At 45.6% G+C, this 13,470-nt stretch overlaps 1 protein-coding gene across 1 annotated transcript; it reads right to left on the minus strand.

The window, feature by feature from the left end:
• Nucleotides 1–415: 415 nt before the first annotated feature.
• LOC148509348 (beta-4C adrenergic receptor-like) lies at nucleotides 416–4,824 on the minus strand. The gene has a single exon (XM_088443246.1). It carries the CDS (start codon nucleotides 4,688–4,690, stop codon nucleotides 3,458–3,460), a length of 1,233 nt encoding a protein of 410 aa, XP_088299372.1. The 5' UTR covers nucleotides 4,691–4,824; the 3' UTR covers nucleotides 416–3,457.
• Between the last annotated feature and the right edge of the window lie 8,646 nt (nucleotides 4,825–13,470).

Here is a 13,470-nt window from a genome sequence, read left to right on the forward strand (position 1 = left end):
TAAAAGAGCCAGATCACGTGAAAAAGGGAACGTTCCACTTTCAAATAAGGTGGCCGCTGACTTTATTAAAGCCAGGATATGGGAGATCCTACCCAGTTACTGGACTTCATAATGATTTCTGCAGTGCAGGGTGTGCTTTGGCGACCACATGGGATGTATTCCCTACCACATGTACACACACCACCTATATTCCCTACCACATGTACACACACCACCTATATTCCCTACCACATGTACACACACCACCTATATTCCCTACCACATGTACACACACCACCTATATTCCCTACCACATGTACACACACACACGGATTAATTTTGTTGGGAACCAATTAACCTACCAGTATGTTTTTGGAATGTGGGAGGAAACCAGAGTACCCGGAGGAAACCCACACACAGGGAGAATACACAAACTCCACACAGTTAAGGCCGTAGTGGGTATCGAACCCACGACCTCAGTGCTGTGAGGCAGTAATGCTAACCATTACACCGTCTGTGCTGCCCATATAGTACATTCTAGAGAATGATAGCTACAACTTGATTGGATGCTACGAGCGACACCAGTTTCTTCTTTCGACCTTTTAGAATCCTAACCCTGTAGGGATGCTGTCTGGATTCTGACCGCCTGGATCATGAGCATTGGCATCCCGTACCCAACCCGATGGCAATGATCTCTCTAGTAACACCTGTAAGGTACAACCTTTTTTATTGTGATCTTATATGAATTGATACAAGACTTTCGATGTGCCCCCACTAAGCCTGCCTATTCACCTAAATGGGATAAGAAGAAACATAAACAATAAAATCCTCATAAATACCAAGCACCTTTCTGTCACCTCCATGGGGGAGGAGAGGGTGTTTGTCCTGGGGGTGTTTTGCTCTGTTATAGTGTGAGTAAAGTAAAAAATTATACAGACAATATGAAGCATTTTAAGCAGACGTTTACCCTTTCAATAGCTTATAACAGAAGTGCAAGGACAAACCACAGATCCTGTGCTTGATGGCTGCAGATGAGATATACAGGGTATTCAATATATGTCCGTATAGGTATACTACAGTATAAGCAGAGAAAATTCCCAGCTAAACCATAAGTAACCTACAGTATAAAAAATGCTCAAGCTCTGGAACTAAAAACTAAATATAAAAATAAAATAGATCCACAAAAAAAACATGACAAATTAAAATATATACATTAGGATGGGATTCCTCAGCTCTTTAGGGAACATAAGTAAATGGCACCAGGTACAGGAGTGCAGATACAGTAACTGTACCATAACAGCCAGAAGGGGAATGAACAGATGCAGAGAGAGCGTAGGTATGTTACTGGGAGAAGTAAGTATCACTAATACAGTTCAGCTATAAACAGTTTATTCTGGGTGAAATTGGGAACCAGTTTATTTGACTGAGTTATCCTGCGCTTTATTAATTAATGGGAACTTAAAATTATATATTTTTTATTAATTAGCCACATGAGTATTGAGGCAAGACAAGTAAATAGGAATCATTGCCCTGGAGCAGAGGAATTTCTTTGGCATGAGTCGGGTTGTTGTTTGTTCCCGCAGGACAAAGTTAATGATGTAATAAAAGTTGGGGGAAAAGTTTCCCAAATGATTTTGCTATAATAGCAAAGAGAGAGACAGAGTGGAATATTGCACAGCAGCCGGACGATGAAGGTTTTATTACATGAGATATACTGCACTGCTGCATCCCTGTTATGTGAGCATGTTATTATCCCACTGCAGACAAATTCTGCACTTCGGTCTATGGTTGCCACACAAATATACAGCATAAATGGTTGCTACGGATTACAACTAATTGTTGCCACGTGTTATTAAATATATGAAAAATATACCTAGTTGAAACGGATATTGAGTGGACACAGAGATGTATTAACTATCTAATATGTCACCGAATTTACTTTTAAGCAAGTGCCAGTGTGATTACACACACATGCACACACACATGCACCCACACACATATGCACACACACACATATGCACACACACATATGCACACACACACAAAACTCACTGATACACCTGTGTTAATCGCTGACATGTTCCACACTCTCCTCATCAACGACTAATATACTGTCATCTACGTACTAAATTATATCAACCGTAATTCACTAATAACTCAGTAACCCCTTCCTTACCTTACACACTCCAAGTGCAACAACAGTCCATTGTGCCATGGTAAACGTTTAATTACAGATAGAAAAATAGATAGTTCTGTTAGGTATTAACTCCATTAATACTGTATATACATAATTTAGATATTTAAGTTATATACATTTTTCATACAAATTTTTACATGAATACTCTTTTGTAATGTTATACACATGTGTGCGTGGTTGTGTAAGCATGTGCACAGCGGAACAATTATTGCACTAAATGTACTTCCCTTGTTTAGTATTATGTCACTGACTGGACCATGTGTGTTCTGCAGTTGTTCAGAATACTGTACATACAATCATACACACATAGAAGAGCGCCATACATAAAACTCTGACAACACAGACGTGCCTGGGAAAATTATATAGTAAAGTGTTTTGTTTATTAAATCTGATGCTGTTTTTTATTTTATTTATTGGATACTGTTGTGCAATAATAGAAGTTTGTTAAAACTAATTGGTTATTCACTTAGTACAAATGCCCTTGCTGCTAGACAGGGGGACACAGCAAGTCATGGGTGTAAAATATTTAAAGACAGTTCTCTATCATTATTTCTTGCTATGTCATTCGTCCAGAGAAGAATGAATGGACAATTAAACTGGCAGGACAAGTTGTTTCAAAACAGTACATGGCACTTTAAGAAAAAACAGCACCAGATTTATTGCTGATAAATGCAATCAAGGGCCAACTGACTATAAATGACTCAATAATGTATCTCATTTACCTGAAAATACTGTACTGTTACGCATATTATCATATATTGGCATATGTGAATGAACAAAATTGTCTTCTCATGTAAATTAAATGTTATACATTCAGGTACATTTTAATCTACTAGAAAATCCATTTAATGCTAATATATACGTGCTCTCTCCAAGGGTAAAACAGTAGTCCTAAACTCAGATAAATAGGATGTATATATATATATATATATATATATATATATATAAAACACAATTCTAACATACATTGACCCACTGTTGATGGATTATTCCAAACAGTGTAAAGTGAACATATACAATATTGCAGAGTATTTCATTTCAGTCAGTCACAATAACTTATATATATATATATATATATATATATTTCTTTTTTAAATGGACTCACAAAACAGCGAATTCATGAGTAGTGAATAATTTCTTTGTCTAAAAGTTTTCTGTACAGGATTTTGTAATGTGCAAAAATATTTTTTTGTCAAATCATCCTGGAACAAAAACAGTTCAGTAAGAAAGAGGTGTGTGTCCCTGTTACCCGGTCGCTATGAGACTCCCGGGAATGATGGCTCACATGTCAGGCTGGTCATGGAGGTGGGAATTCCCATTACCGTTTTTCAGGCTAGTCTCCTCAGTCCTGCTACTACAACGGCTGCTGCTGCTCAGGCTACCATTGCCCATTTCAGCATCTGTTATGTGCTTGGTCCCATTGCAGTCCGGATTACTGGTGGAGTAATGGCACCTTTTCAGATCCTTAGATAAAGCATGTAGTTTCCGATCTCCTGCCCTAGGACAACACAGGAGCTTTTTAAAAGCCTTCCTAAAATCAGGGCTCCTGCAGTAAATTATGGGGTTTAGTCCTGAGTTAACATAGCCCAGCCAGTTCAGAAACAAGAACACATTGCCATCTATTAAATCCCTGCAGAACACTTTGATAATGTTGGCCACAAAGAAGGGCAACCAGCAGAGAGTGAAGGTGCCCATGATGATGCCCAAAGTCTTCAGGGCTTTGTGTTCTTTAATAGCTAACAACCCTGAGGGTCTTCTTTTGGAAGTCCTTCTGTTTTTAGTGGAGGGGACAGGTGTCCCATTAAACCTCACTTTGTCCTTCTCTATCAAGTTGACTTGCATGGTGGCCACTATAAATACTTTGACGTAGACAAAAATCATGATCACCAGGGGGACATAGAAGGAGATGGTAGATGATACAATGGCATAGGGCATGTTAGTGACAAAATCACAGCATTTGGGGTCAGCATAGCATCTCTGAGCTACATTATTTGATGTATCCCTCCACCAGTGGTTCATGATGGGCAGGAAAGATATCAAAGCAGCTATGGCCCATACAAGGCAAACCACCAACCTTGCCCTGGCCTTGGTGACCAACATCTCGTACTTTAGAGGTGATGTGATGGCGATATACCTGTCCACTGCTATCACACACAATGTCTCTATGCTGGCAGTCACACAGAGGACGTCCACAGAGGTCCACAGCTCACAGACGATGGTGTCATACAGCCAGTCCCCGGTCACCAGGATGGTAGCACCTGGTGGCACCACCAGAAGCCCCATGATCAAGTCAGCACAAGCCAAGGAGGTGATGAAGACGTTGGTCATGGTCTGCAACCTTGGAGTCTTGGCTATAGCAATAATGACCAAAAGGTTCCCAAACACGATGAGCAGGATCATGAAGGTCAGGGCTGCTCCCACCATCCACTTCTGAGAGAAGGTGAGCCCATTGCTGCTGCTGCTGTTGTTGTTCAGGACAAGGTCCGACAAGTTGACCTCCTGGCAGGGAGCCATGGTGAGGGTGGTGGTCTTCCCAGCTCAGACCTGGTGAGGGCACAGTAGGAACAGCAGCAGCTTCAGCAGATCCATGAAGCGGTCAGGAGAGTGAACCATTGCAAGCTGGGGAAGAGCTCTAAACTACTCACAGCCCGGACCCCGCCGCTGACTCCAATCTGTCAGGCAGCTGGGGGCGGGGCCAGCGGGCACTCACTGGTTAAAGGGACAGCTGCCGCCTCCTCTGACAGTGAGTCTGTCTGCAGCAGCTGGGCTGAGAATAAGGGCTCAAGGAGGAAATACACAGGCAGCAATGTAATAGGGCGATCATACTGTAGCAGTGTTCGCAGCATGCGTGTCTCTGTAATGCATTGATTACTTAGCATTAATATGTTTTTAAGTTAAACTTAAAGGGACTCCTAGAAATATCTACAGTGTCAGTGGAAATGCACTAAGCGATAGAGATACCCTGATTATGCGAAGGCGTTCTAGGTGGAAGCAGATACTGTTATTATTATGCTGCAGCTAAAGATTACAGATGTATAGGCTAGCATTTGTTTTTGGAGTCTTTTGACATGAGACAGGTAACCATGGGCTTCTAAGATGTTGTAGAACTACAAAACTCAGCATGCATTGCGACAGGGTCTTTATACTGTAGTTCCACAGCAGCTGTGCTAACGATATTGTTAATGTTTATATTATTCCTCTATTTAAAACATTGCAAGATTACTGTCAGCTCCTTTTTATTAGGTATTTATTGTTTCAGTAAATTGGTTAAATCATACTCACTAAAAACTGCTTTTATTAAATGACACGATTAAAATGTAATATATAACAGTTTATTTTAGAAATGTCATGTATTTCATTTAATTTTGGATTTCTATTTACTTTTTAGTTTTTATATTTGGGTACATAATAAAAAAAAGCCAGTCGGAGTATATTTACTAAAGTGCGGGTTTTTAGAAGTGGAGTTGTTGCCCATAGCAACCAAACAGATTCTACTTATCATTTATCTAGCATAGAGCCACACAGAGAACTATTGAATTAAGACATTGATTTTCCTTTGAAGAAACATGACCGCCCATAGTTTATAATATATAGTCCATGAGCTAATTTCTGTTAAATATTATTATTGTTTATTTATGTATAAATGACCATATTAGCAGAGTAAACAATACCTACAGTGTAATCGTCTGTTACAGTTGGTGTTTGGCTGTTGATGGTCACACTGTGAAAGACTCAATGCTCAGGTTGGTTTTAGCTTCATGGAATTCACTACAGTTTTGTGCCTCCCCATATAAATGTGTTTCCCTGTATATAGTGAGGGGGGAAAACAAATACAATAGGTACTTACACCTCAGTAAGATGCATATCAAAATGTAGACACTGAAGGGCCTATTCATAATACGATAACTGGCCCGGTAGCAATGCGGAAACACTAGTTTCCGCATATTTAGGTTACCAGGCTATTCATCATCAGGAACCCCTGATATTCAGCAAACTCAGAAAACTGAAAGTTTTCTGAGTTTGCTTCCGAGAACAAGCGCCATCTTCAGATGGATCCTCCGCTGCCTTCTCAATACCTCCCCAGCGGCTTTGCACATGCATAACCCGAGGTCACGTATGCGTAGCCGGGACGACGGGGAGCAGGTAAGTACCGCAGCTACATCTGTAGCTATGATATTAACCACGGGAACAACTGCTTTTCGGAGTAGCTGTACCCACACCGAAGCAATGATGAATTGCTCCGGTGTCACGTTTCCCCCGCTGCATACGGCCTCCGATGATGAATAGGACCCTGAGTGCCTTATTTATCAACGAGTTTTATCATTCACAATGAGTGATAAATGTCACTGTGTATGATAAATGGTGCTCCAGCCAATCAGCTCCCAACTGTCATTTTTCAAACAGTTGACAGTTTGGAGCTGATTGGCTGAAGCACAATTTATCATATGCAACAAGTTTTATCACTCGTTGTGAATGATAAAACTCTTTGATAAATAAGGCTTAGGCCCCATTTATTAACGAGTTTTATCACCAAAACGAGTGATAAATGTCACTGTGTATGATAAATGGTGCTGCAGCCAATCAGCTCTCAACTGTCATTTTTTTAACAGTTGACAGTTGGGAGCTGATTGGCTGGAGCACCATTTATCACACACAGTGACATTTATCACTCGTTGTGAATGATAAAACTCGTTAATAAATGAGGTCCTGAATTTGGAATCAGCGTTACATACCTGTATCTGGTCTGATCCACTGTCTGTCCCTGTTTCAGTAATATAGCATTATGGGGCCTATTTATCAATGTGGTCAGTGATCAGGCTGATTTTTTCTCACTGCTACTGACATCGGCAGCCAAATACCGGTGGTGCACCTTTGTGGGCACCACAAATGATTAAAGATGCAGCCAGGAGGCATCTCAGTAGATAACCCATTGGCTGCTGCATTAGCATCAGTTTGCCGTAGCGGCTGCGACAGAAGATAGAGCTTTGCCCTATCCATGAGCGTAACTACCATAGGTGCAGGGGGTGCAGCTGCAATGGGGCCCACAGCTGAGGGGGCACTTTTGCTACGGGGCCTTCAAATACCTAGTTACGCCCCTGGCCCTATCTCAAGGAGTTACCACCAGTGATCGCAGTGTTATCGCTGCCGTTAGCCCCGCTGGTCTATTCATGTATATTTGTGATATTGAATATTTACTTATCACTATATATCGCATCATTTTGTTGCGATATATAGCTTGTCTACTGTAAGTAGCAATTGATGTATACTTACCTATTATGTGATCCGATCCAGGGCTCCAGCGATGCTGTCTTCTCCAGCAGCCCTCTTCATTTGGTAAGGCTGTCCTCTTCTGCGCAAGCGCCGGCCGCCGGGTCTTCTATCTTCAGTGCTGCGCGTGGGGCTGTGCGAGGGAAGAGTGGTCAGGACAGAGGAGACTGGAGGCAGGGGATAGGAGCAGAGTGGTGGGGGGGCACTGGGGCAGCAGGCAGTAAAGGATCGAGGAGCAGGGGCACTGAGAGGGGGGGTTCTATTTACCTGGGCCCAGGTAGGAGCCTGGGTCCCGGCAGGAGCCTGGGTCCTGCAGCCCACCCCCCATCCCAGCCCCGGAATCGCTATGAATTACCGCTGGAACCCTGGCCAGCAGTTCAAATCCCGACATCGGCTGGCCGACAGAGGAGGAAATCCACGATCGTCCCTAGGTAAGTATCAACTAACCTATTTTTCCCCCTAACCCTCCTTTAGGGTGCCTAACCCTAACCTCCCCCCCCTGTGCCTAACCCTAATCCCGCCTGTAAGTGCCTAAACCTAACCCCCCCTTCCCTGCCGTTTAAACCTAAGTCCCCTGGGAGGGGTGCCTAACCCTAACCTCCCCCCGGGGGTGCCTAACCCTCCCTCCATTTAGCCTAACCCTAAGTCCCCCCCGGGGGTGCCTAACCCTCCCTTCCCCTAGCCTAACTCCAACCTCCCGGGGAGGTGCCTAACCCTAAGTCCCCCCCGGGGGTACCTAACCCTCCCTCCCCCTAGCCTAACTCTAATCTCCTGGGGAGGTGCCTAACTCTAAGTCCCCCCCGGGAGCCCTAAACCTAACCCTCCCCCCCGCGGCTGTCCGCTACGTTTTTGCTGGCGTTACCCTATAGAAACCTATGGGATTCTACCACATCGCGCTACTATGAGGGATCCGATCGGATCCCTCCCAGCATGCCCCGCGGCCGCTGCGTCACTTTGCGCATGCGCAGTTGGACTCCCGAGTCATAAACCGGCGGTCCATAGCGCAGGGCAGAGGTCCATGGTGCTGCTGATCACATATGTTAGTGCATATGCGATCAGCAGGAAGGCGGTGTCCGGCGGTAAGTATAACCTGATGTTAGTGCATCTCGCCCACTGTGTGCTGGGCTAGGGAGAGAGGCTGCTGCAGTAGCAGTCAGTCCTGTCTCCCTGCGTTATATGCGGGAGGGGGGAGCGATTGCTCCCCCACGTCCGGACACCTGTGCTCCCTGTGTGGCGCGTGAAGTCGCGAGCATATTGAATTTTTTTTTATAAGGAGGGGTCTGACCACACCTCCCCAGTTGGCCATGCCCCCTCCCTGTTCCTGGGCCCGGCAGAACTGCCGGCAGCCCTGTAGAGGAGGCCCAGCATATGCTGGGTCACCTTAGCGGCAGCAGGGATTAGGAGCAGGGCGGGGGGGGGTCAGCGGGTGGCAGGGGTACTGCAGAGCACTGGGGCAGCAGCGGACAGTCAGGAGGTGACCTGGCATATGCATATGCCCTGACAATCTGGGCGGATAGAAGGCAGTCAGACAGCTATCTTCCCTGCTCTTCTCCCTTCAGGAGGCTGTCTACGCCGTTTTGTAATGGAGAACGGAGGGCTCCTCTGATTGGCTGCTGCAGCTGAAGGGGGCGGGGAGAGAGCTGGCTTTGCTGCTCTTCTCCCCTCAGGAGGCACATTACGCTGTCCTGAGCTGGCAAAAAGATTAATAGATGCGAAATAGAAAGCTGAGCTTCCGTGCTTCTATGAATCGCTCTCCCCATACTATTGTATGGGAAACCAATGTGTATACTTAGCAGGGGCACCGCTGGTGAAATCTCAGATTTCTCCCGGGTGACCCCTTCTTTGAATAGGAAGAAGCAGTGAAAAGCCCTTTTATCAATGAAAAAGGGATTTTCACTGCTACAAGAATTGACCCCAAGGTTTGCTCGCACAGTGACTGCCAAGCCTGTTTAACAATGATTATGACAGTAATTGTACCATCAAATCCTTTACCTGTTATCGCCATTTCATAACCTTGATAGCAGATTAAATCAATTAAAAACAATTTATTATTACATTTTTAATTCATATCAAAATATTAAAAAATATTTAAGAAATTGTTTTAAAATTTTTTCAAAAATTGTTGATCTTTTTTTTCTCTCTCTCTCCTCCCCCACCCCCCCCCACTCCAGAGCCAGATTAAGGGGGGCACTGGGCACAAGTGCTCTGGGCCCTATCTCCCTGAACCTATTGGAAACAGTCTTTGGCCCAAAGGTCATGCAGCTCATTGCTGCTATCATCAGCGCTGGCCGATTGCATGCATAATCGGAGTTGCGGTCGCTGCTGAATCAGGCCCAGTGTGTGAAGGACAGCTTGTCCTTCACACACATTGTTGCGTACGGCGCATGCGCGATCGGGACTGCGATCGCAGTGACTACGCAGACCCATCGCAGAGTGAGTGACAGGAAGTACCGTTTAGGGGTGGTGATGGGGGGGTGGTCGGTGAAACGCATGCGTATCAGTGCGTTTGAATGACGTTGCAGGGGCGTGCATAAAATAGCCACTGCGATGCCATACAGCTCCCACTGCGCGCAACGAGGTTAGCAATTCCTGAGTAAGGTCAGATCTTGTACAAGTGTGCATGAGGCTGCGATTGTACTTGATATTATGATGGTTTCGCAGTCTTGCTAAGTATTATGGATGTGTGTAAGGTAACGTGGGTGTCCTTATGTTAGGCTGCGTATGGCATTGCGGTCACAGACATTAGCATACCTTCGCAGTGGGACTGCATGCGTAATATTACTATTGCAGTTGCGATCCATACTGAATCAGGCCCACTGCCACCAATAGCCTGCAGTGAGTATGCCCCTACTCCCTCCCCTCCTGGCTGAGACTCCGCCCTTCTGCTCCGTGAATCCCTCTCCTCTGCCCTATGGGCTATTTCACACCTGTTGGTTTTGACCAGGCACAAGCCGGACGTTTTTTTCCAGCAATCATTTTCTTTCACATGCAACGGCTTTGAGACGTTTTGAATGTTTTGGGGGTTTTTTCTTTGGGCACTCGTAGCAGCAGCAAGCTGAGAAAAGCCAGCTGGTGTGTGTGAAAGGAAACCTTGTTTCCTATACGCCACTGACTTGCAGGGATGGCATGGCAGCCGTCCTTCTCAGTGGATATTCCCAGCTGTAACACGGCGACCATGCCGTATGCCTGTGCCGTCTGAAAAGACCCACCAGCTTCCATGTTTAATTAAATTCTACACCTGGCAAAAAAAGAAGAAGGCCGGGCAAAACCGGCAGGTGTGAAATAGCCCAATGCCTGTGCTACTCCTCTCCTAGGGCTCTATTTATTAACATTATTTTTACTAAAATAAAGTGAAAAAGGGTGTTTTCACACCCTTTTCACATTATTTTAGTATCACCTATAGTTATTACAGGGCAATTGGAGTAGAATTCGTAAAATTCTACTCCAACCTCTAAGTATCACTTATTTTTTGTAAGCAGATCGCATTTCCCATAATTGTTATGGGAAATGTGATCCGACCAAAGTTACTAAAAATAAATTGTAAAAAAATACCGGGGAAAGCCCTGTGATAATAACGCCACCTGGAGGTGGCATTATCCAGGGTCTCCCCCGGTTACCGGACTCCTGCCCTGCTCTAACGGGGAGAGCAGAGCCGGTCCCAGTAATCAGCTGTGTAGTCTAAACAGACCACACGCTGATTCACTGTAAAAAAAAAGGAAAAAAAATGTACTTACCTGACTCCAGGGACTGGACTTAGGGGCTACGGGTGATGTCCTCCCTCCGGTCAGCTGGTCTCCCATGCTGCACTGCGGCCCAGTCATCAGGTGATCGGGTCCCAGTGCAGTATGATATATCACCTGACCGGAGGACATGGAAGACATCACCGAAGCCCGGATCATGCAGTTAAATGTAATCAAGGGAGAGGGGGGGTCACGGGGGGTCCATGATCGCGGGGGTTGGGGCTTAACAACGGGGCGGGACTTAGCGCCGAGGGGGGTAGCAGCAACGGTCGGTCGGCGCGTGCGCGGGGCACTGGTCACTTTTTTTTTTTGCAAAAATACCGTGACTAGTGTGCGGAGGGGATTCGCAGGTACAGAGCATCTCGCAACCTCTGTCCCTGCAAGGGATTGTAGTAAATCCCTGTGATATTGCCTGAATTTGCAATGCGAATTCAGTCTGTAATATCACACTACAATCTGCATTACCAATGTGGATTGTAGTAAATAGAGCCCACAGTCTCTTCCTCTTCTCTCACCTGTCTGTGTGACTCTCCTTCTCCTCTGAGTTCCACAGTAGGCTAAATCCAGGCAGCCTACGTCCTGCTGAGGTAAGTATATGGGGAGGGGTAGGGGCACATTAATGCAGTATGGGAGTCGGGTGTATTAATGGTATCTATGGTGGTAATATTATTAGGATGAGGGATGTATTAATATTATGGGGAGTATATTAATGCTATCAGGGTGGTGGGGAGGGGGTGTAATAACACTCTGTGGGGTGGGGGTATGGTAATACCGTCTGGTAGCAGATAAGGCAGTGATGCTGGGCTGCCCCCGGGGACTAGTTCCTGCACTGTCGGCTCCTCCTCTGTGACAGGAGATGAGTGCTGTAGGAGAATGTCACACTGCAGCACCCGGGTCCTGTCACTGAGATGGAGCCGGCAGAGGGGGTGACACCCGGTGCGCCCCGCACACCCCCATAGTGATGCCACTGCCCCCTTGTGTTGTGGAGCTAGAAGTCTCTGCATGGCCTGATAGCTTCTTTGTAATAAGTTGCACTGGGTCTTATAGGGCCACATGTCTCTTGCTTCTGATATGGAACAGGATCAGGGGCATTTTAAGAGAGGAGGGGGGCCATGTGCAGCCTCCATTTGGGCCTCCTCCTCTCTGTCAGCGCACTGAGCGCAGTAAATTCTGGCTTCATGCCAGACTCTACTGCAGGAAAAATGGTCATCTGCGACCTTTTTCCCAGGGAAATCTTTTCTGCGTAAGCGCAGGTCACCAGGAATCCATGAGATTTTGCTGCTCTGCAGCGCCGTTCCGGCGCTGCGGAACAGCACACCATAGTCTGTGGAAAGGTAAGTATAATTACCTATGGGTGCAGGGTGTGCGGTGTGGGCCTGTGTACCCCGCACCCCTTATAAAGACGCCTATGAACAGGATATTGACCTTGAGCTCCACTGTGTGCTCCAGGCAACCAAAAGCATTGTATGAACTAAGGGGTCGATTCAGACCCAGACGCTAAGCTGCGCTCTCTCGCAGTCAAAAGGGACCGGGTAAGCAAATTCTGCGATCACACTGTCTGGTGTAAGGACGCCCTCTGTGGCTTAGAGAGCGACGGCAGAGCGAACACATGCCTGTATAAAGACGCCCACTTTTCTTCCTTAACACACGTCATCTCCAGGAAGTGTATGAATAATCGTAACCATCGGAGCTGTAATCACCGCTTGAGGTAGACCTTACCCCGCTGCAAGCACTGCGATCACTGCAGGCTGAAATACAGAGCCATAACTAGACTTTTTGGTGCCCTGTGCCAGAGAGAGTATTGGCGCCCCCCCAACATATTTTAAATAGGGGTGTGCACCGTCCTTTTTTCGTGTTTTGTGCTTTGGTTTTGGATCTGGATCTTTCTTCGTGTTTTGGATCTGGATTGGTTTTGCCAAAACCACCCTTCCGTGTTTTGGGTTCTGGGTTTTGTGTTTTGGATCTGTATTTTTTTTTAAAAAAGCATAAAAACAGCTAAAATCACAGAATGTGTTGATTTTTCTGCTCCTATGCTATTATTAACATCAAAAACCTTAATTTCCACTCATTTCCAGTTTATTCTGAACACCTCACACCTCACAATAGTGTTTTTATGTCCAAAAGGTTGCACCGAGGTAGATGGATGACTATGCTAAGCGACACGAAGTGGGCGGCACAAACACGTGGCCCATCTAGGAGTGACACTGCAGTGGCAGACAGGATGGCAGTTTGAAAAACTAGGCCCCAAACAGTACATAATGCAAAGAAAAAAAAGAGGTGCAAGAT

This window comes from Taudactylus pleione, unplaced genomic scaffold (assembly GCF_031769625.1).
Source record: "Taudactylus pleione unplaced genomic scaffold, aTauple2 ptg000329l, whole genome shotgun sequence".
Lineage (NCBI taxonomy): Eukaryota > Metazoa > Chordata > Amphibia > Anura > Myobatrachidae > Taudactylus > Taudactylus pleione.

What these genes read in the sequence shown, in the direction of transcription:
- LOC148509348 (XM_088443246.1), bottom strand. Translation starts at nt 4,690, where the DNA reads ATGGCTCCCTGCCAGGAGGTCAACTTGTCGGACCTTGTCCTGAACAAC.